Raw genomic sequence first — 24,385 nt, 5'->3', positions numbered from 1 at the left:
TTATTGAGGTCATGTACATATATTGCGCGATAAGTCGATATATTGATTATTGCGACAGGCCTAGTTCTGCTGAAACGTTCTTCATTTATTTCGGCATTGCGCTCGTGTAAGGAGACGTTGGATTTTACTATTTATATAATTCATAATACTGACCCCAACTTTTCTCTGTGTTTAGAAAATGTTTTATTTGTCGCCGCAAATAAAACAGAAGAATATTATATTATTAATTTTATATTATTTTCGCCAAATATCGTATAAATAAATGTGAAACATAGTAAAACCAAATCTAGTCAATAAATATTCTCTACAAATAATTCAATTTATTCTAATAAATTCCTTTAAGTATAAAATATTTTAAACAAAAACCTGTCTTGCGCCTCAATCAAAAAAGGCCGAATATATTCCTTGACTGTAGGTGGCGCTGTGCGATTATGTAGTTGGTTTGCAACCGGTCAATAAACACGCTGAAGTTTGAGGACACTTAAAATGACATGGTGTTACACACTCTTGTACAGTAGGTGGCGGTATGCACCTAAAAGTTGTTTGAAATCCGCCATTAACTAAGAGAAGAAGAAGAAGGGCTGTAAACAGGAAACATGCTTACAGTAAGATAAAATATGATTATATTAGAGTAACTAAACAACATAGTTTAGTTTGGAATATTTCCTATTTACATAATTTGTGACGCTGATTTGAGTGTAGTTTTAGTTTTTTGATACATTAAACGAGGAAGTTCCTTTTTGCTTTCCGCTACTTTTCTATTTAGTGTCCACATAACCTGATACATTACTGTGATATATATACTACTAAGTGCACGTTAAGGTGTCCTGATCTTTAGCAGGCATCTTTGTTATCATGGCTTCTTCGTTTAAAATCGGAGAGAGATTTCAGGAGAAGGCGAGAGATTTGCTGGAGAGAGAATCTGCCATATCAGAAGAGCTGAAGGAAGAATTGAAGGCTCTGACAGATCAGTCCATCATACCATTCAAGACTGTGAGAAAACTACACAAGCTTCTTCAAGAAAATGGTAAGAAACATGCACATTTTATAGAGCAATTAACGTTTTGATGTATTTGCTCATTACAAGCCGTGTCTTGTTTTTGTAGGACATCCAGTGTATCTTCATGAATTGTTTGAGGACAGCACACTTCATCTTCCGGAAGTCATCACACCTCCCAGGGTAAGTGAGAATTCTTCACTACTATCTGAATTTATGTTAATATTAGAACTGATATTTTTCACTGTTTTAAGCTTGATAATCATAGTTATTTATTTCCACCCAACAGAACCCCCAGCTGGTGGCCCGCCTAGAAAAAATTAAAGCAAAACTTGCTAATGAAGAATATAAGAGAATAACACGGAATGTAAATCCACAGGTGACCGCTCTTCTACAGTCTTTATTTCAAACATGTGTTTTTGAAAATCATGTCAGTATATTTATATTTTGCCCAACAGGAAATGAAAAATCATGGAACTTTAGCAGATTTTGGACGACAAGGTCAGGATTTTCCCTTTTTCTCTTCTCATTTTCAATGTCTCTCTGTCTTGTTCATCTTACGTGTCATTTTGTATCATGCAGTGCGTTCTGTGAAGGCAGTTGTTGTTACTGTATTCAACTTCCTGGTAACTGTAGTTGCAGCATTTGCCTGTTCATATCTGGGCAGCCAGTATATCTTCACCGAGACGACAGCCGTAAGTGCACACAGCATTCACACCATTAATGCACAGTTAATGAGGTTAGGTGCTTTGGAACAAAACATATTTCTAATGTCTCTGTGTTTTCTTTCAGAGAGTAATAGCTGCAGTGATTGCAGCGTCTGTTGTCGGTCTTGCTGAGCTTTATGTTCTGGTCCGGACTATGGAGGGAGAACTTGGAGAGCCCTAATACCAACTAAAATCATCCAATATTTCCATATTTTTGTGTGTAATCATCAATGCTTTTCTCTGTACAGCTTCTTTTTCAGTTTGATTAGTTTCTCTCCAAATCAAAACTGTGAGGTTGAGTGATTAGTCTTGATCTAATATAGACTATAAAAGCTTTTACGAAGAAATCCTTTATACTGAAATGTGCAAGAATTAATCAGAAAGTTTAGAATTAATCAACAGTTTAATTAGTCAATTAAGTGGTTTTGGAAACCACTTCTTTGAACTCAAGACACTAGAAGGTACAATATGATCATGTTGTCTTGTTATTCACATCTATGTTCGTATTTATTTGAATGCCCTTTACAGGAGTGTTATTCTTTATTTCACTTGTGACTAAGAAACATTTGTGCTTTGTTTATTGCCGACTCATAAAATGTAGTGTGGGAAAAAAAATTTTTTTTACAAGAAAATAATAAAAAACATTCAAGCTAAGTTGAGTCAAAAACAAAAAAAACATTTAAATCACACTCCCTGGTGATGATCATTGTTGAGAGACCAGCTTTGTTTAAACAGATTTTTACAGCATTTCCAGTTACAATGCAGATCCAGTGCTTACTGTATGTTGTGTACCGTACGTCCTGAACATGCACCTGTGTATCTGAGCTTTGGCAAAGCCACAAAAACTCATAAAAAAACAACCAGAAATGTGCAGCTCAAGGTGGCGTATGAAACTTTGCTCTTATGCCACTCGAAATTAGAAAAAAAGACAAAACGGTAATAAAAAATGTGCCAGTCTATTTAAGAACAAAGGATATATTGTATGTTATTAACTGTACATTTTGCTATTTCTTTCTATCTTTCATTAGTAAATATGAAATCTGCTAACAAATGTTTTAAATGTCCCTATCTTTGCAGTCTATAAATTGGCTCCATAATCCACTAGCCTAAAATAATAGTTCACCCAAAAACAAAAATGTACTGACCCTCAGGCCATCTAAGATGTAGATGAGTTTGTTTCTTTATCTGAACAGATTTGGATAAATTTAGCATTACATCTCTTACTCACCAATGGATTCTCTACAGTGTATAAGTGTCGTCAGAATGAGAGTTCAAACAGCTGATAAAAACATCACAATAATCCACGACTTCATTCCATCAGTTAACGTCAAAAAGCTGTGTTTTTAATAAACAAATACATCAAGGCATTTCAACTTTAAACTGTCATCGCTTTTGGCCAAAATATGAGTCCATAATCCATAATAACACTTCCTCCAATGAAAAGGTCCATCCCCTGTTGTCCTGAACTGTTTTCACTTGTAAATGGTGCTTGATCTGTGCAGCTTTCTTTCCTGATTCAGACAAGACAACTTTTTCACTTGACAAAGCAATATTATAACAGAGGACTCATTCCTCATGAAGTTAAAAAAGTTTTGATGGATTTGTTTCTTACAAACATGCAGACAAGACGTTAATTGATGGACTGGAGTCGTGTGGATTATTGTGATGTTTTTATCAGCTGTTTGGACTCTCATTCTGACGGCACCCATTCACTGCAGAGGATCCACTGGTGAGCGAGTGATTTAATGCTAGATTTCTCCAAATCTGTTCCAATGAAGAACAAACAGCTTGAATGGCCCGAGTATGAGTGCACCGTCAGCAAATTTGAATTTTTGGGTGAACTATTCCTTTAACTTCAAGCTGTTTAGTAATAAATCAGAGGCCACCATTTCTAAAAAAAAGAAAAAAAAAGAGCGTGTCATACACAAAAGCCATGTCAATGACCTTTTCTTGACTAAAATGCAACCGTACATGATTGAAATGGTGTGGGTTCCCGTGGACATTTTGCAACCCCATACCATAGTGACTATATCAAAGTTCAGTTTTGTCCAGCAGGAGGCAGTGCAGAGGGTTCAACTGGGGCTGAAGAGGCCGAGATCTCACTCAAACTTGCGCAAGTGGTTATATAGCGACTGGACGTAAGTAAAGACACACATGGGGTCTGGCTTTCTGCCCATCACCATCATGTCCTCCACTTCAATGAGCCTATCGCAGCCAGCTTTCTTCCTGGAAATACAGAGAAACAGATTTGACATGGTTGGACGTGTGTGGCTGTTTCTATTCATTCTCTATGTTCGTTGACTGTTTAAGTTAATATGATGAGTGTAATACATATGTTCAGATGACGTTGGTAGTGCAGTCATAGGCGTATGTGAATATTTCAGGATGTGGGAATTGGGACACAGGAGTGGTAGGAGCATGATGCCATGCTGCAGGCCAGGGCTGTCCGGTCGGAGTAGCCGTTCAAGGGGAAGAGGAGGTTCCTTTGAGCTCAACAGGGATTTTAGTGGTTTAAAGTGTGCTTTACGGACACCCTAGACTCAGACGCATCGGAAACTAAGTAACATTATCTTCTGTGCCCTACTGTGAGGTGATGTGGAGCACAACTGCAGATGATTTGTGTCAACTTGTATTTTGGAATCATTTTGTTCAGCTTTTTAGGTCGGGTCACGTTAAGTTCACATCTCATCTGTCCGGCCTATTTCTATTTAAAGACTTTTAATACTTTATTAGAGCTTTTAAATGAAAATCAATATGCTGTCTTTATTTACTCACCCGTATGTCATTACAGAGTTTTATTTATTTATTTTTCCATAGAACGTAAAGGGGGATTTTTACAAGAATCTTTACAAAACTCTTTTCATAATGACCTGTTTTTGATCATTTTATGCAGATTTTTGTGTATTTTGGAGCTTCACACATTATGGGTTTGAATTTTTTTTATGTAATTTATACCTGCGATGGCAAAGCTGAATTTTCAATAGTCATTCATTACTCCAGTCTTCAGTATCACATGATCCTTCAGAAATCATTCTAATACGCTGATTTGCTGCTCAAGAAATATTGTTACTATTAACTATGATGAAAACAATTGTGCTGTTTAATATTTTTGTTTAAAAAAAATCATATTTCTTGTTAATTGTTTTTTTCTCTCTCTGTCATCTACCCTTTTCAGTGACTGATTGGATGACAGTAAGACAAACTACTCAACTTAAGAGGTTAAGGCACCATGAAGTGTGTTGACATCTCAATGCTATTGTGAAAAGGCTGAACAGAGTTGCCTTCATTCCAGTGACTTACTCTGCAGTGCTGAATGCCAACTCAAAGTTATGTTTGCGGTCAACAGGGGACAGGACGTTGTAGTCAAACTCTGTGGGGAAGAAAGAGTGGACCAGGGCGCAGAATGCCATGCCGTCACTCCAGCTGGATGAGAAGTTTTGAATGTCGATGTTCTGCAGATTAACCGGAGAGAGTGAAGCTATTATATTTCACAGCACACTGGGGTTTTGCTCACATACCCTTCAACACAAAGTCAAAATTGGCTTTATTATTTTCTTAAATGTTCCTGGTCTCACTCAGCTTGACTCATCAGTGCATGTTATTCCAAAAAAACCTGCATTTGTAATTTATCAAATTAACTGTATAAAAAACAGATAAAAATATATCTATGCCTCACACACCTAAATCATATACGTAGGCTATATATATAGGGTTATTATATTTGATTAAAACTAAAATTATAACCATACATTTTTCACAAATAAAATAAACATTAACGGAAATTAAAATAAGATATGAAAAACTTAAACAATTTTTGTAATGTGTAGTGCTATTTAAAGCACACAACAAAGGAGTATTATCCAAAATAGTCTTTTAATTATTAATCCACAAGGAATATGCACAGGAGAGTCACAGGAGCAAACGTAACACACACACAATTGTAAAGCAAAATAACCGGCAATGACTGAACAGAACAGGGAGTATAAATAAGGAGACTAATGAATGAGTGACGGCTGCAAATCATAATTAACATAGAAACAAATCAGGACTGATCAGAAACTAGGGCAACAGAACTAAACAAGGCAGGAGAACAGGAAGAGAGAGAAACACAACCAAAATTCCATAACTGTGACAGTAGCTCCCCCTCCCTCCCAGAAGGCACGAGGTGGGAGGGAGGGGGATCTGGAGGAGGATTGCGGAGGACATGCAGGACAGGGAACCAGGGGAAGAGGTGGATGGAGAGACCAGGGTGGAGCTGATGGTGGGAGGAGCCAGGTGTTGGTCCAGAGACCAGTCAGGCCGAGGCCCCAGGGTGGAGTCGAGGGAGGAGCCATGGTGGAAACTTGGCAGACGACACCTTGGGGACGAGCGATGGAGACAGAGCCGCTGGAGGTGGAGCCAAACAGACGGAGAGCCAGGGTGACACTCGAGGTCCGGAGGGCCAAGGCAGAGCTGACAGCTAATGCGAGCGAGGCAGAGACGGGGACCCGGAAGACCGCGATGGAGCCAGAGGGATGGAGGGACGAGGCAAAGCCGGAGGAGTAGAATCCCGTAGCGGAGGAAGGTTGACGACTGACCAAGGCGGAGCCGGAGGGACGAGGGAACCCAGTGGGATGATGGTGGAGACGAGGGAGCAAGGAGCCAAGGTGGAGCCAATGGGTTGGAGAAACGAGGTGGAGTGAGTCCAGGACTCGAAGGCTGGAGGCGGAGAAAGGGTATCCTCATGCCTAGGCAGAGCTGGAGACTGGAAGGCCAGAGGCGAATCATAGTGCCCTGATGGTGCTGACTGAGGGTGAACTGAGGGACTGACAAGAACCAGTGGAGGCACGGCTTCAGTTGCAAAGGGCTCGAGCTCTCCATCTGCGGTGGGCTCAGGCAGATGCTCCGTGCAGCTGAGTGGTGATGGCTGGCTGGGCTCTGGGTCGGGAGTGGGGCTGGAGATGTCCCTCTCAGCAGGGCAGACAGAGAAATATAGTCCATTACTCTCCAGCACCCTCTCCACAAATGCGCAAAACTCCCTCAAGGATTTTCCCCGGACAGCTTTGCCTTTATCGAGGTGTTCAGTCTGATGAAATTAAAGGAGTACAGCTGTCTGGGAAATGTGTTAGGTAAGCAAGATCTAAAAAGTCCATTGTGTGGTCCTTGAGGCAGCAATCCCCTTGCTCCAGGCAGAGGAGCTTTACAACAGACAAATCCCTTAAAAAATAAAAAAAGGACAAAACTAAAGGAGAAACGCCGTAAATACTAACTTTGTGGCCGGTTATTCTGTAACGTGTAGTGCTATTTAAAGCACACAACGAAGGAGTATTATCCAAAAATAATCTTTTAATTATAAATCCACAAGGAATACACACGGGAGAATCGCAGGCCCAAATGTACCACACACAATGATAAGGCAAAATAACCAGCAACGACTGAACAGAACAGGGAGTATAAATAAGGAGACTAATGAATGAGTGACAGCTGCAAATCACAAGTAACTAGAAAATCAGGACTGATCAGAAACTGGGGCAATGGAACTAAACAAGGCAGGAGAACAGGAACAGAGAAACACAACCAAAAGTCCATAACTGACAATTTTTAGATAGTTGCCAACATTTTTATTTTCACTTAGTTTAACTTGATGCTCTAAAATAACTTAATATAAATATGAAATGACTAAAATTTTAAAATAATAAAAAAACAAACTATACTATAATGTAGCATCTACGTGATGCTAAAATAACACTGATTCTCTCTCGCTCTATATATATATATTCTTGTAAGTTTGAGTAGTGTGCTGAATTTATATTTATATTTAATTTAATTTAAGAATGTAATAAATCTTAAGGGAATAATAACGAATAACAATAGACTGGAAAAAGAAGGTATGATTCTTCTAGCATTATGAAGGCATAGAACAATAATAATTTTTAAGAGTCTGCAGACGTGATTTTGGTTGTCAGACCAGATGTTTTATTGTTGTCTGTCTCTTATCTTCATATGCTGGAATTTTCTGTACACCTCATCATTTAATGGTATTCATTTTTCATCCGTAGCTGGCAAATCTGACAGGCTAAGACAATATCTGTCACTGAGGGAAATGGAAACCGTCACGCGTGTTGTCAGCTGTCTGCTCTGGTTCTCCTGTTTATGTACTACTCTCTCTTGACACTAAATTAGGCTTGACTATTACATTGCTATCTCTAACTAAAGCCACATGGGCTGGTTTGCAAAGCCGCACTAGAGTCAAGCAGAATATATACACAGAGGAACACTAATACCACACATATAATGACCATTCACTCTCTTCCCGATGTTAATAAAGTTGATACGTTAAAGCTAATGAAGAGAATAACACTTCATAATGTGCTAATTCTTAAAATAACAGTATGAGAAGCCCTGTGATGCATGATAATCCTCATCCTATCAGGTTGAAGTGTTGTTAAACCATTCATAGTTTTAAAACAGTGGCTATGCTGATATGTGTGCAAAGCTCCTTTTTTTCTCCTGATCTGAGATAAATCCCATGATGTTTATGGAATGTCTTACCTGGTACCCAATGGTCTTGGATCGACACCATTCCAGAAGAATCTGCTTGATACTGCTAGCACTGGATACTCCAAAGCTTTGAGAACGTTTGAGCTTTGGTTTGGAATCCACAGGCTTGGGTCGACTGAGTTGAGTAGATCAATGCAAGAGGGTTTTTTTTGTGATTGACTTTTCAGAGCATGAAAAAAAGGTTGCTTAGACATGCAGGATGAATCCATTACCTGTTGTTCTCAGAGTCCAGCCTCTCAAAAATGGACCTGCGAGCCTGGGCTCCAATGTTTCGAGGTAAAGTCTGGGACCTCACAAGCTCCCGTCTGCGCTCAATACCTCTACCAAAGGATAAATCTCTTGACATATCCACATTCCTGATACAAAGAGATAAAGATGACTCAGAAACGTTTCAGTTCTGTGCAATATTAAAAATTGTTGGCAACACTTCATGATAAAATTATTTATACATTTTGTATTTTTTAAGTTTTTATAGATTTCACAGTTGTCTAATCCAAGGGTGTAGGTTTGGTTTTAACAAAGCCAGGAGACTAATATAAACCCTATAACCATTTTAAATGACCATTTTCCTAAATTATTTTTACTAGGGACACTGTCTGCTTGAAACAAGACTTAACTCAACCACAGATGTGTACTAGACCGCATCACTTTTAATTAAATGTTGCATAACATTAAAAAAAAAAAATTTAGTTTAGAAAGGTAAACAAAATATGTTTATTTTACAAAAAAAACACAGGACAGAAACATACAATACTTATAACACTTTACAGTAAAGAATAATATATCATGACCAAGCAATGAGCAATTTTTTACAGCATTAATCTAAGTGTCACAGTCATGGACTTCTTTTGTGTTTTCAATTAGTTTCTGTCGTCCTTTGATTAGTTCATTCAGTTCACCTGTATCTGATTAGTTATCATCCTCACCTGTCTGTCCCTCGTTATCTCACCCTACTTAAGTTCCCCTTTCAGTTCAGGTAGCTGCTGGTTATTGTGTATGCTCGTGCTTGTTACCTTGTGTTTTGTATGAATCTTCATCATGTTGGGTTACTAGTCAAGTCACTTATTTATATAATGCTTTTAACGATACAGATTGTGTCAAAGCAACTGTACAGCATTAATTAGGAAAATAGTGTCAATAATGCAAAATGACAGTAGTAAACACAAATTTTTCAGTTAAAGGCAGTTCATCATTGAATTCAGTGATGTCGTCATCCAGCTCAGTTCAGTTTAAATAGTATCTATTAAATGTTATTTGGATTACCTTCGTCTTCGTGCACCTCCCTTCACAAGAGTGTGACCCTAATGCTGGGTACACACCACAAGATAATCGGGCTGATTTTGGGCCGATTTCTCCCCTTTCCACAATCCTAGGTAATGTCCCGATTATCTTGGTGGTTCTAAAGATTATCTTATCAGATTTTTCTGTGGTGTGAGGTGTGTTAAGAGTGAGTGAATCTGCTCGGAAGAACGTCGGAGGTGCCCCGATCGCGAATCGTAAATATTGAATATTTACGATCAGAAATCCTGACGTGTGGGGGGAACATTGCGGCACACCACACACTAGAGGAACAAAACGGTCCAATCTAGGATTTTTTTGTCCTCATGTTTGTAGTCTTTCACATTTTGAAGATCTTACAAGATTTAAAAAATCTTTTAGTGTGTACCCAGCATAAGTTAATGCTAATTTATAAATATACCACTCTTCTTTGTTATTTCATGTTTGTTTTCAATACGTCATGTTATTTTATATAACTTGGCGTGTCAAATAATACTTCAGAATACAGTTTGGGGTCAGTAATATATATATCTATATAGGCGTGTCAAATAATACTTCAGAATACAGTTTGGGGTCAGTAATATATATATATATATATATATATATATATATATAATAAAAAAAATGTTTTTAAAAGAAGCCTTATGCTAACCAAAGCTGCACTTATTTGATAAAAAAAAACCTATGAAATATTATAATTTACAACTGTTTTCTATTTTGAACATTTTAAAATGTAATGAATTTGTTCCTTTGATGGCAAAGCTGAATTTTCAGTAGCCATTACTCCAGTCTTCATTGTCACATGCTCATTTCATAATATTGTGCTGCGCAATATTTTTGTGGAACCTTTTTTTTTTTCAGGATTCATTAATGAGTATGAAAGTTCAAAAGAACAACGTTTATTTGAAATAGAAAACTTTTGTAACATTATACATATTTTGCTCTCAGTTTTGATCAATGTAATGCATCCTTGCTGAATAAAAGTATTTTTTAAACGGTAGTGTATGTAGACAGTAACATGAACCAAGATAAATAAATGCTTCACAAAGAATTGCTAGTTCAAAGTTTATGATAACTATTGTACTAATGCTAACATATTAAACCTTATTGTTAAGTGTTGCCAAGACTATCTTGCTTAGTGGAAACATTTATTTGCGCTTAAGCATATTCACACTCGACCCACCTGTCTGTACTGTGTGGGAAGAGCCCAGAGTAAGTCACTGACTTGGCTGGAGCCGAAGATGCTTTCTCTGTAAGACAAAACATGTAGCAACACAAACAATGAGACAGACTTTGTGATAAAAGCACATGCTGTATATATGAGTCACAGAGAATGGTTGAATTTGTCCTACCACTAAGCCGTGGAGAGCCCATAGTCCTGGCAGGAGTTGGAGCCCATGTTTTCACAGATGATACTGTAACCACAAGACCAACACACACATTTAGGAGATGACAGCAGAAAGACTCATCTGTAGTAGCCTCACTTTGTGAAGTTGTGATAGTCATACCTGCATGAACAGGAGACTCTAGTTGTAGCTGGTTATCACTGGTGACCGGCTGACTGCTTGTCAGTGAATCTGTTATGGCTGATGGCATGGCTTGCATCGGGCTACCAGGTGACTCAGGACTTTTCATAACTGCTGAGTCAGCCACTTTGGTGGTTGCTGTGATGGGGAGGTGTGACATCGCCATGGAAACGGGGGCTGAGTGCTCCTGTGACACACCGTTGGGTGGTGAGCTTCTCCTCAAAGGCACAGTGGAGTTTTCTGTTTGGAGAGATTATGGATTGTGGTCAGTATGTTACAACTGAAGCAGCATAATGGCCCAGTCACACCAAGAACAATAACTGTAAAGATACATATTTTAGCATCCACACCAACACACGATAATGTTTTTGTTTATCATAAGAGCGCGTTACATCTATGCTGCCTGCCACTTTAAATGCTCCAGATCTTTAAAGTCTCCAGCTGGAGAAAAATCAGTTGGAAAAAAACATTCTGAAAGTGATTCCAATTAAATTGTTCCTCCTTGCTGTTATCAATATAGTTATGGTGTGGATTTCCATGTTCTCATAGTATTAGAATGGTGTGAGTTGGCCTTAAAAATACAATTCAGCTAAGATCAGGGGTGCCCAAACTCGGTCCTGGAGGGCCAGTGTCCTGCAGAGTTTAGCTCCAACTTGCCTCAACACACCTGCCGGGAAGTTTCTAGCATGCCTAGTAAGAGCTTGATTAGCTGGTTCAGGTGTGTTTGATTAGGGTTGGAGCTAAACTCTGCAGGACCGCGTTTGGGCACCCTGGCTAAGTTAATGCTATTACAACTTTTCAGACAAAAAAAAATAAAAATTAACTATGTTATTTTCACTACCTGTACCCTTTTCAAATGGCATGTTTCTTGAACTGACTTAAGGGAACATAGTTCCCTGGTTTTTGCAATGTGCTGTGGGATTTTTAGGGAGAAAAGGATCCAGTGCTTTGGTAGAATTTTGCAATTGAGACATGCCTTAAAATAGCTGATGCGCTGGTCAGTGCCCTGACTAATGTAACTAGGGAGCCGATTGAGATGCACCCCATGCATGGTTTACAAGAAGTAATTATGTGTAATACCTGTTGAGGATATGTGTCCATTCTCCAAGCCTTGGGAAACTGGTGCTGGATCCACTTCAATGGGCTCATCTCTCTCAATACTCTATTAGAGAGAGAAGCAGCATCTTTAAAAAGATGAATAATTTAATAACACTGTAAATGTAATCTTTAGCAGATCTCAGAATTAATATCAAATTTTTCATACTGTACATTATAACGCTGTGATGCCTAAAGTCATCTATAGAATTTAAACACGATTGATAGATAAAACAGTGTGGCATTTTAATACCAGCCATTACATGAAAATAAATAGCTTTAAAACAAGCCCCTAAAAAACGAGTATCTTTCTCAAGAGGCCCAGTCCCAAATGGATAAGAACTGAAACAGGGTAAGGAACACGAGACACATGATGGGATTATCTAATAAACCCTAATCAGAGACATGAAAAGAGCCAAAGTGGCTCCAAATCAGTTCTTCAGTAGGGCACATTCTGCTAAAGCAAGTGAGTGATGTAATCTAATCAAAGACATTTGATGGGATTAGTGGGTTCACTAGGAAATCACTATGGAGACCAGTAATGTTTAAAGAAGCCTATCCCTAGCCTAAGCCTTTGATAGAATCAAAGCTCTGGATCAGGGCTGATGTGGGTCATCAATAAAGGTATGGCTGCTTTGCTGGTCTATTTTAATCTTTAATAGCCACTTGTGCCCTCTATGCACTCTTCTGTCTGACCTTAATGCAAGATCACATGCTGATATTAGTGCCTTGAAGTTACACGCTGTCACCGCCTTGCTTCATTTCCTTCGGACCTCAACCATCAAATAGTTATACAGATACAGATGTTTGGCTTTGGCTGCAATGAGCTAACCATTATAAAAGCAGACTGTCTCCTAAGGGGGTGACGGACAAGTTGTTTAAGGCCTGGAAGCAAACCAAACGAATGACTGTGCATGTTTAGATGTCTCTTGTGCTGTCATTAATTACCTGGCAGCTTATCAAAAAGCTCCTTTGTCTGTGGCCTGACCCTAACTACTACATACAAACGCATGCTAATATGCTAACAAATGTGTCTTCATGCACAGGCTATTAGGAAGTGCTCATTTATGAGTGCAAATACAAAAACACAAGGATTAAAAATCAGGTACGCAATCAATGCATTTTAAAAGAGAAATAAGTTCCTAGTGAGACTCAAGGAGTAATTGAATTGGAGGCCAGGTGACATCACATCTAAAGAATGCTGGAGGGGCGTGCAGTCGGAGGGGAGCAGCTGCCTGTCCCATTGAGAGAAGGAGATAGGGGGAGACAAAATTCACCCCAGCCATGAAACGTATCCAACTCTGATTTGCTCGCTGAACATGCAGGTTTTCGGTTCAGTGCAAACGTTTGGTGCTGGATTGCATCATGTGTCAGTCTCTCTAGGGGATATCAGCAGACTGAGTGATAGGGAACATGTATTATAATGTTTTTGCGCAGCCTGAATTTGGAAAAATATTGCCTGCAGCCATTAAGGTTTGAATCTGATATTCCTTCCAAATGCATTGGTTCAGGCACTATTTTGGCACGGAGGTCACCTGCTGCTCGGCCCCTGGACTAAATGAAGAGGTGTAGGGGTGAATCTAACCACACCCATCTCATGTTACGCATGCACTCACCCCAGTTGCTCTTTTTTTCCTCCAGGAACAACATATTCAGAGAATGCGTCATCACTTTAATATAGAGGAGTAATAAAACAAATGCAGGAAATAGGGAGGTGAGACAGAACATGTGGAAAATCACTTTAGTCTAAGGCTGCAACTATTTTGATAATCGATGAACTTCTTTAATTTATCAATTATTCGAGCATAGTATTGCACTGCTATAATTATATTACTTTTTATTTTTATTTTATATGACAAACAAAGTTCTATCAACAATCATTTAGCTGTTCAGCCCAACTTCAATCTTAAAAGAATGATTAATTCACAAATCTGACAATGCCATCGGGTTTCAGAGCAGATCAGTGGTTAACCGCTGCAGTTGGATTAGATTAATTTACAAACGTTATTTGTGAACCTGTTCAACTGATTCATTGAAAAGACTGGCCTCAAAGAATGACATATTCACAAAATGAACATCGCTATCTGGTCTCAAACAGATAATTGAATCACTGACTTGATGACTGATGCAATCAGATCAGCGGAATTCACAACTGAATCATTCCTTGATATCTGCGAACTGGTTCAACTGATACTTTGAAAATAATTGGCTCAAAAGAAAGATTTGTTCATGAACTGTACAACACAGTCAGGCATTGACTAAGGACTATAACATTGAAAAGAGTTGTTAAATGCTGCGATTGGATCAGTCAAATTCACAAATGAACTGGTTCAACTGAATTATTGAAAAGAATCAGTGATTCGTTCAGAAATCGGACATAGCTATTGGGTCTCAGAGCAAGTCTCAAGCAGAACATTGCGTCGTTAATTGCTGCAACTGGACCAGTCAAATTTACAAATGAATTAATTCATGTTATTTGTGAAACAGTTCAAATCGCTATTTGGTCTTGAACAAATCATTGAGTTGTTAACTGCTACAATCAGTCAAATACACAACTGAAACATTCAATGCTATTGATGTGAACTGGTTCAACTGATTCATTTAAAATACCATTTTCAATATCAATTATCATCAACATGGCAATTTAGTTCTTCAGCCCGACTTCAGCCTGAGTCCTCTAGCCACACACAAGAGGAAAAAAATAATTTGGACAGTCCATCCTTTTGTCGTTCATCTCCTGAACGTGCTGTTCCTCCATAACTGAGGGCATTCATAGACAATAAGGGTGCTTTTGACAACAGTGTTGTCTCTCAGACTATTCAAAACAGACCACTAGAGCACTGAATACAGCCCCTTCAGAGACACAGTAATCACTCCTGCAGGTTAGAAGACAAGAAAAGGCCTTAAGGGGTCTTCAGTCCATTTGTTTTTTTCCTACAATAGGCCTACAAATACCGAATGCCTCTAAATGCGGTTACTATGTACAGTCCACTCAGACAATGGACTCCCCACACAGAAAGCCTTTCATGTGAGTCTAAATGTCCCTCTACGGCAAAAATAAGTATTTCCCCAGCATTCTGGCAGCCTGACTGTGCAATGCAGGGGTGCATAAAGGAATATTTTTCGGCGGACAATCACAAGGTTGTATTGTATATAATCTTGGAGTGATTTGTTGGTGAGTGAAATATGAGTGTGTCGGCTTGAGCATTGTTACTGCAAGAGAAAATAGAGAGCTGCTCCGTGTATGATCAGAGAAATGAATGCCAGTTTTGATGAAGCGCTGTCTGTGTGAGTGTCTGATTTTAAATGTATCTAAGGGGATATTCTTGCCTCACTGTGACAGTTGAGATTCTTGGAACGTTGTGGTGGTGGGGGAATGGAATGGAACATTAACAACAATATAGAGCATGTTTGTGGGAGAACTCTAGAGGGTTTAGAGGACTAATTCCAGCCCCTGTCACTCAAATCCTACAGATAGCCAGCTCTAACAAAGCCCTCTCTGGTATTAATAAGCCATGCTGATAGTGCTATTTATATTTTCCAATGTACAAATAGCTGGGCTTACTTTTGGGGTAGCAGTGTCATGATCAGGAAAAGCAAACTGGATGCTGTTTAAGGTATAAATATACAGTGTAAAAAAACAAATAAATCATTTGTGATTGAAGAGAAATGTTTGTCCCCCCAATTTGGCTGAAAGTAATTTAAGGGTAATTTTTCCTTCTGTTAGAAAGTCAGAGAGAGGTAGAGTCTATAAAGCGGAGAAAGACAGGGATGGGATGCCTGGTTTGTGAGGGTCTTTGCTCTGTAATTTCCTTTAAAAACTCAAGTGTTTGTGAATAAAGAGGCCCAAACACCTGTTTTTCAAAGCCCCACAAAGCCCGCAATTTCTCTCTTCTAACAGAAATAAGAATGGAAAGAAAACCTGTGCAGAGGCATTTGAACACTCATCTGTGTGTGTGTGAACTACGAGAATTCCTCCTTATTTCTCAGGGAGTGGGGGTGTGCTTCATTTTCACTCCCACAATCACAAATGTACACTGTAAAAAGCCTTGTCATCCTCTAGATCACATAAATTCAAGCCCTGAATCTGAACTTCTAATTTAATTTCATTGGTGTAACCAAATGTAGTCAAGTTTATTAAGTCATTTTAAATACCATCCAGTCTGACCTTATTATGAATTATTAGGAGTCAGCATATTCAAGCTTTGAGGATTACTCTTTATTCTTGGCTCGTTTTGAGTCAGACAAGACCAATTAAGTGATTTGTTAGCTTAAGATTTGTTTACTGAATCAGTCCTACAAGGCAGGACAATGGTTCCTGAAGGGCAGTGAGGTCATCCCGTATACACAGAATTATTAACCTGTAACCACGGAGATGAAAATACGTGGCATTGTCTGGAAGTAATTAGGAGAGCCAGGGGCAGCATGGGAGCGGCTGGATGCCTTTCTCTAGCCCCACCATCCACAATCTATTCTCTCTTTTCCACCCTCCCTCTCACATTCCCTCACTCTTTCCCTCTTTCTCGACCTCTCTTTCTCTCTCTCACACTCTACTGTATTAATAGCTGTCCAAAGGTTTTTTGTTCTACTCCTTCTTCTCTGCCAGGAATCTGTGCTGGACATGGAGATCCAGGCAGGGCAACAGGAGGAGATTAAACGATCTGTTCCATTGTGAGTGCATTGGCTTTGGGCCAGCGCCGGGCTAGAAACGTCAAACATGTCTCACACAAACACATGCAAACAAAAACATGCTAGTATGTTCAAGTAAGCTCCTTTAACCCTCCTGCCAAGGCGTAAAAATTATACAGGCGCATATTCATACGCATTAGCCTCATAAATAAAGACTTGAAGTCCAGCAGCCTCGCAAATGTGGGTGCTTAAGTGAATCTTTGCAAACAAATGCTCAGCCTTTAAGCCTTTGGAAGCCTACTTGGCTACCTGGCAGGCTGTCCAAATCTAGAAAACTCCCAGCATCAAAACCGAATTTAAAGCCCAGCATGTCAGATCAAACGGCATTCCTCTGGGCTTCATGTAACCAAAGTGGACCATTTTAAAAACAGCTCAACTTTGGCAATATTAGATGGCTGAATGCTTGATGTACTGGCACTCTGGGGTGAAGCAAGTCAAAGCAAGGAGGGTGTTTCTCACACTGCCAGAGCCAAACATAGGATTTGAATTGCTGTTATGGTCATTTGGTGAAGCTTGGCAACATGGGGTATATGTAGAGGAAAAAAGGTCCTTGCTACAGATGTGTGGTGTGTATAAACATGTTACGTAAGGCATAAATGTTTATGTTTATGTTCATGTCATAGCATAGTGAACGGTGTATGTCAAAACTATAAATGTTAATGGTTCTTTGCCAGTTTAAAACGTCTTGATTGAAAAATTCTTGCAATATGACAATCCACAGAAAAGACAGACATGAGGATGCATTTTCTTGAGCTCCTAAACAAAAACAACATACATATTAATTTGTTACATACTACAAGTCAAATTAATATTATGACATTTACAGTTTATTTACTTTAATAGTACATCCTGAAATATGCTGTCTTCCCAGAGGAAAAAGTGCATTACGTCTGTTCTTAGGGTAAGAAAATGCTGCAAATTCTGCTAGTTGCTACAAGCCTAGTGGAGGATGTTAAAGGAGTTGTTCACTTCCAGAATGAAAATTCTGCAATCATTTACTCACCCTCCACTTGTTCCAAACCTGTATGAGTTTCTTTCTTCTGTTGAACACAAAAGAAGATATTTTGAAAAATGTTAGTATCCGAACAGTTGATGGGCACCGTTGACTTCCATAGTATTTTTTTTTCCTACTATGGAAGTCAATGGTGCCCATCAACTGTTCGGATACTGAAATTTTTCAAAATATCATTGTGTTCAACAAAAGAAAGAAACTCGTACAGGTTTGGAACAAGTGGAGGGTGAGTAAATGAAGACAGAATTTTCATTCTGGAAGTGAACGACTCCTTTAATGCAGATGATTCAGTCTCTTTGAGAAGAGGATTGACTTTTGTGACTGAGATTACTGAAGAAAACCATCAACAAAGAGTGCAATTAACAATGTACTAACAATGTTTTTTAAAAAGAAGATTTGTCTTGAAAGAATATGAAATCCAGGCCATATAATCTTCATAATTTGGGATTGACAGCGTGAAGCTAAGAGGAAATCAACTGAGTTTATGATTAATACTGAATATCTGCAGTATCTATTGGCGCCTGTGTGTGTCTATATCCTTTTTCTGAGATTTTGAGCATGCTCTAACAGAGTTTCCACAGATAACACCCGTGCAAATCTTATCTTCCTCCCACCCCAATCTCCACTCTCTCTCACATGCCCTAGAGAAGTACAGCGGAACACACACACATTTACTCCACTGGGAGTCAAAGTGTCTGACTTTTACAATGCAGTGACTATGTTGAGGCACTGTAGAATCAAAGATAACCTACTGACCCCTAAACAATTTATTCACATGAGCAGTAATGGAGGGCAAGAGGCTGTTTTGTGCTCGGGGCCAAATGTAAACGTGTGGTGGGACCAGGTTCCACAGGTGTGGTTCCCAGCCAAGCACCTGTCCTTCAAACACGAGACTCCAGAGGAGTCCAGCAGTGCTATATCGACACCACATCCCATTGAATAAAGAAAGGAGGAGGGTGTCCTGGGTGTTCTTTAAATCCTGATTCATCCAGTGTACTTCAAATGAGGCAGAATGTTGACACAATGGTCCATTGAAACCACAGAAATGCTGCGGTAATTGGCAACAGCAGTGCAGGACTCCTCTGTGGAGACGGCGCACAATGAGGGCAGAGCAAAAGCCTGTACTCTGGACGGGAAGAGGAACACAGGATGATCCAGTTCATGTACATTTGTTTTGACAAGTTTTGACAGTAAAGTTGCAGCAAAAACATATATAATGAAGCTGGCATCTTGTTATCATGAGTCATTGTCATTGTGACGAGTTGGGGCGGGGCCGAGAGCCGTGGGAACGGAGCGAGGCCGGTGGAGTAATTGATAATGAGCAACACCTGCACCACTCACCGGTCTCGAGTCCCACGGAGGAGCTCCGGAAGGATAAAAGGAGGAGTGACGACGGTGAAAGACGAGAGAGGACCAGGCCTGGACTTTATTTTGTGTTTTGGTTCTGTTTGTGCACGACAGTCGTCCGTGGGGGGCTGTTGCGCTGTTTTGTGTTTATTTTATTATTAAAGTTTTATTTAAGTGTTCGCCGGTTCCCGCCTCCTTCTTCCCGAACTACGAACTTTGTTACAGTCATATATCTATCATTCATTTATCCATCGTTCTTTCTATCTATCTATCTAATACAAAAACCCTTTGTTGATGGTTTTCATCAGTAATCTCAGTGACAAAGGTCAATCCGCACATCTTCTCAAAGAGACTTTGAATTTCAATTAATTTTAATTCTACTTCTTTACATTCAAATTCAAATTTCACATATGCATCTCGTTTGCTGAAACCATTTAAATTCAAATTCAGATGACTATGAACTGTAGTGAGAGAGGTCAAGCACAGAATGAAAGACAGATGGAGAGGATGAGTTTCTGGAGACATTGTTTCGTGTGAGACAGAATGATAGTTGAGAGACAAGAACAACAAATGCCTCAGATACAGTGGCGGCAGTCTGAGATTGAGCCCAGGATAAACTGTCATTTCCCAAGAACGGAAAGTACAACAGGCCTCTGAAAGAATCAGAGACAGACACGAACTTAGAAGGAAGAGTGTGAGATAAAGTGTGATACTTATGATATCGGCAGGTGCTCTCAGTACAGCCACGTGGAGGCAGGCCAGCACACATCCCCACGTGAAGTCTGGCTGTCTTTTTCCAGTCTTTCTCTCTCTCTCACTCACTTTTTCCTGCAGGCTGAGCCTGAAAAGTAGTGCTCCACAGACCTGCCACAACAGTCTCTGAGTATTTTACGAGCCCAAAGCGTAGCTCTCTCATTATGTGGTTGGCAGGTGTGGATGTGGCAGGGAAGATAACAGCCTTCCTTGTCTCTACTAACTCACAGCCAAAATCAACTGCACTCCCTGCTACTAAAATTATGATGATTTAGAAAAACCATTTACAAACCTGAAATCTAAAACAAGACCTTATGAAACAATTCCATTTGATTTGCATGCTATGCAAATTATAGTATTTTTATACTTCATAGCACCGTGCTCTAAAGTAGTAAGTGACGACTGCATGACGTTTGAGTTTACTGTCACAAGCAGCAGCTGTTAAAGGCTTAAAGCTGACAGGTTCAACTCAACAGAGAGTCTCCTCAAACAAAATAAAGCTGTAGTCCTGTAATCATGAATAAAGCCAGTTTCCATCATATCAAGAACTGCATCTTAGGATTCTAAATGCCCTCAACTTTGCAGCATATAAATATACAAACTATGAAATGTACATAATCAAATAAAGCATGCTTTGAATGAATGACATCTGTTAAAACCGCTTAAATCATCTTGGTTTGATCAGTACTGATGTGAATAAAACATTTGGGTTGTTTGAGCATTTTAAAGTGTTTTAATTAAAAATTTGTCATTTCACAAAAATCTGGAGCCTTTACACAGACAAGTGAAGGCTGCTCTGAGTGAAGGCAGATATATTCCTGATCCAAATTATGTGCAAAAGCACAATGCTGCATAAAAGCCATAATAAAATATGCTGCTTTATTTCAGTGTAAATTAAAGGCAGCATCAGAGCTACCATAATTTACTTCCATAAATTCTACATGTATTAAGCACATATTAATAATTAAATTATTTTAAGCATCAATTAAATAACATTACTCCAGCAATTTAAATTCCCATGTAAATGTATTTATGCTTCATTAAACAGCCTCTTTTTAGGAATTTAAGCCACTTCGGGTGCAGCTTCTATGCCGCCTTTGCAGTTTAAAAAATGTGACCCTGTCTGTGAAAACCCAGCTAATGTCATTTTTGGTGATTTACTGTTTTCTATATAAAATCATCCTTCATAAGGTAAAGAACATTCTGTGAAAATGTAACATTTATATCTTTATTACTGACTGAGTAAGACCATGTCAAAGATTGAAATCATAGTGAAATTAATGGTTGAAATCAAACTTTGATGCTTGTTATCTCATAATTAGATTTTGAGACTTTAGCCTGGATTTCACAGAGAGGGTCACAAATAGATCCAACTCTAAATTCTGATTGTAAAATGACAATAAAATTGATATTAATTTGGCAAGTTGCTTAGTAGCTTGTCAACTGTAAACATACAAAAAATACTACATGGTGGTTGAATTATTTATTTGCATTGTGCCTAAGAACTCCCCATAACCATGTTATAGTTACCATAATGCATTGCCATATGTGGCTTAAGTTCATCATAATACTAGGGCGAAACTGTGGTAGTGTATCTGTCACTTGATCCAAACTTCATCCCACATTTATCAGAGACTGCGCCAAAGATCTGAGACAAATTCTGCCTTTTCAAACATTCAGTTAGTTTGTATATGTTTTCCAGCTTCGGGCTTCTCTATGTCAAAATATTTAATTTTTGAACAAGTTCCTCACATCAATCCATTTTTTCCAGTTCTACAAAATAACCTCATTTGAGCTCATTGAACTTCCATTTAAACACACATTCTCGCAAATGTCTACTCACATTAGTTTTGCTGGTGACGGAGAAGGTGGCTCTGCTGGAGAAGCGTGTGGTGGTGGGGCTGGAAGCAGAGCCGGTCAGAGCTGCTATGCTGGGGGCCACAGACAGTGGAGACTGATGCCCCGTGGTGCTGCTGTTGCTCTGTGGTGGTGCCGATCCTTCAGTGAGAAATGCGCTTCTGTCACACACCGACCCCGTAAGCATCTCTACCTGTCGGGTCAGGGCCTCTAACTGACCCCTGAGCTGCCGGTTCTCCTGCTGCAGCTGTGCCACGGCCCGGCCCAGAGGTCCGCTCACAGTAATGGCCTCTTCTAGTCTCCGCTCGATGCCCAGCTTGAAAGCACTGACATCCACATGGATCTCACGTACGGCATCCCGCAATGTGGTTTCATAGCGGGCCAAAGCGGCACACACAGTCTCCCCTTCCAGAGAGACTTCGGCCACTGATGCCAACGGGCCTGCATCCATCTCCACTGTGAGTCCAGGTACCTTCCTTTACAGTCCTACACCTGTCTCTGATAATTCCCTCTTGAAATTGTTTAAAGTCCCAGATCCTATAGAAATCCAGAGGGATTGACAACAGTGACCTGTGGAGACAAAAAATGAGTCAGAAACAAACTTGGTTTCCTGATCTAATGAATAAAAATCATCTTTAAATCTCACTCAACTTAAAAAAGTACAGTAGAAAATGTTCAAATTGTGAGTGTTTACAGACCTTATGTTTCAGTATGATTTCTCTGCTGTGAGTGTCTGAGTGTGTGAGTTCAGCCCACCGTGCTGTTTTAAAGTACAGCTCTCACAGTCACGTTAACCTCCCTACTACTTCTGCAGCCCGGGGGAGGGAGCAGAGAGAGGGAGGGAACAAGAGAAAAGAGGAGGAGAGATAGAGCTCAACTTTATCCCGGCTCCCCCTCTTTCTTTCCACTGTATTTGTATTAATCTTCACTTTCACAACACAGTGCTCTGTCTCTGCTCTCTCTCTCTCTCACTCACTGTTCCTCACTCTTTTTTTTTCTCCTGACAGATAAAGGCCACTGCTCACATTTCTCCAGCTCAAGCATGTCCCAATGTCTCAGCGGTGCTATATCAGAGAGGAACAGACACGCCTTTTGTTTTTTTCTGTCTCACTTTCGCTGGGTTCGGAGTGTGGTGGTTGAGGTCAGGATAAAGACTGCACTCTTAAAGTTTTAAAGTGCCTGCTTACACTGTAAAAGTGTGACAATATGCGGTTTAAAATGTCCTGACAAGTTTCCAGCAGCAAGCTATTTGCCTGTCAGCACTGAATGTGAAAATTCTGTGCGATGTGACACAATCACATCCAGTCTGTAAATATTATTTAAAGATTAATATACAATTATGAGGTGTGAGATTTTGGGTTACCTAACGTGTTGCTGCAGAAATAGAAAGTTGCATCATGCAAACAGAAGAAGTGTCTTATGCTCACCAAGGCTGAATTTATTTGATAAAAAATGCATTAAAAACAGTAATATTGTGAGATATAATTAAAATTTAAAATAACTGTTTTCTGTTTGAAAATTTAATTTATTCCTGTGATGGCAAAACTGAATTTTCAGCAGCCATAACTCAGGCTTCAGTCTCACGTGATCCTTCAGAAATCATTCTAATATGCTGATTTGCTGCTCAAGAAACATTTATCATTATCAGTGTTGAAAACAGTTGTGCCTCTTTATATTTTTGTGAAAACCTTGATTTTTTTTTCAGGATTCTTTGATGAATAGAAAGTTCAAAGGGACCACATTTATTTAAAAAATATTTTTTTGTAATGTTAGAAATGTCTTTACTATCATGCTTAATCAATTAAAGGCATCCTTGCTGAATTAAAAAAAACAAAATCACATTAGACTGCCTGCCAAAACATTTTAGAATCCCGCCTTCTCATTTGAATACAATAGCTGAACTCATTTCAAATGAATAAACAAAGAGGTAATTCCATGGAAAATCCTCCTCTGTACTTCCTAAGAGTTCAAAGTCTTGTCCTTTCCAAACTGACCTTGCGTCCTGTGATGATCAGTCAGTGTATAGACAAAATGAGGGCCGATTGGATTTCAAGAGTTTGCTTTTTAGGGTGAATAGAGGGACATAATGGATCTGGAGGAAGTGGGCTTGTTGTGTTTGCGTCTGTGTTTGTCTTTTGTGGGTGAAGGGATGAGTGAAGAGCTGCAACAGAACCCCGGCAGAGCAAACAGGCCTAATCACATAATGAGGTGCAGGGGGGCTCTGGGTTGAACTAACGGCCTGTAGCACAACCAATGAGTCCTGGCCAACTAACTGAATTAACTTTGCATTCCAGCCCACTGTTTACTGTAAACACTGGAAGCCGCAGGAGAGTGGAAGTGATTTATAGCTGTACACACTGGGCATGTGCTTATCAACTTTACATAACAGAGCTGTGAGCGAACGCAGGAGGAAAATGCCACGCTGAGGAACAGGATATCTATTAATCTTTCGTCAAGACATCTGGATCTAGACAGATCTAAAAAGAGGTTCTTCAGGAGTCAGTCTTGCAACATATCTGACTCAAAGTTTGCTGGAAATTCTCTGCTAGCTTCTGACTCTGAGCAGTTGTTTTTTTACTCCCCC

General features: G+C 39.4%; 2 protein-coding genes across 7 annotated transcripts; one reads left to right on the top strand and one right to left on the bottom strand.

Moving 5' to 3' along the window:
• Positions 1–528: 528 nt before the first annotated feature.
• LOC107592604 (transmembrane protein 199-like) lies at positions 529–9,870 on the top strand. 5 transcript variants are annotated; one of them, XM_016282142.1, is made up of 7 exons: positions 529–605; positions 892–1,027; positions 1,107–1,180; positions 1,287–1,376; positions 1,456–1,498; positions 1,580–1,692; positions 1,790–2,877. In XM_016282142.1, the coding sequence occupies exons 1-7, from the start codon at positions 597–599 to the stop codon at positions 1,883–1,885; spliced, it is 561 nt and encodes a 186-aa protein (XP_016137628.1). In that variant the 5' UTR covers positions 529–596; the 3' UTR covers positions 1,886–2,877. The 5 variants fall into 5 exon arrangements, 4 of the variants coding, with proteins under 4 accessions (XP_016137628.1, XP_016137626.1, XP_016137627.1 ...); XM_016282140.1 differs by having other exon boundaries at positions 533–605; positions 839–1,027; XM_016282141.1 differs by having other exon boundaries at positions 538–605; positions 842–1,027.
• On the bottom strand, positions 3,423–22,584 carry LOC107592600 (smoothelin-like protein 2). Of its 2 annotated transcripts, XM_016282130.1 has the most exons (10): positions 22,500–22,584; positions 21,788–22,371; positions 12,129–12,210; positions 11,031–11,288; positions 10,875–10,937; positions 10,706–10,772; positions 8,457–8,600; positions 8,236–8,359; positions 5,005–5,156; positions 3,423–3,930 (listed from the first exon to the last, which is right to left on the bottom strand). In XM_016282130.1, the coding sequence occupies exons 2-10, from the start codon at positions 22,250–22,252 to the stop codon at positions 3,804–3,806; spliced, it is 1,482 nt and encodes a 493-aa protein (XP_016137616.1). In that variant the 5' UTR covers positions 22,253–22,371; positions 22,500–22,584; the 3' UTR covers positions 3,423–3,803. The 2 variants fall into 2 exon arrangements, with proteins under 2 accessions (XP_016137616.1, XP_016137617.1); XM_016282131.1 differs by lacking the exon at positions 5,005–5,156 and having other exon boundaries at positions 3,821–3,930.
• Positions 22,585–24,385: the final 1,801 nt, after the last annotated feature.

Source organism: Sinocyclocheilus grahami, unplaced genomic scaffold, assembly GCF_001515645.1.
Source record: "Sinocyclocheilus grahami isolate Dianchi unplaced genomic scaffold, SAMN03320097.WGS_v1.1 scaffold155.1, whole genome shotgun sequence".
Taxonomy (NCBI): domain Eukaryota; kingdom Metazoa; phylum Chordata; class Actinopteri; order Cypriniformes; family Cyprinidae; genus Sinocyclocheilus; species Sinocyclocheilus grahami.
This window is presented reverse-complemented; position numbering and strand designations above follow the sequence as displayed.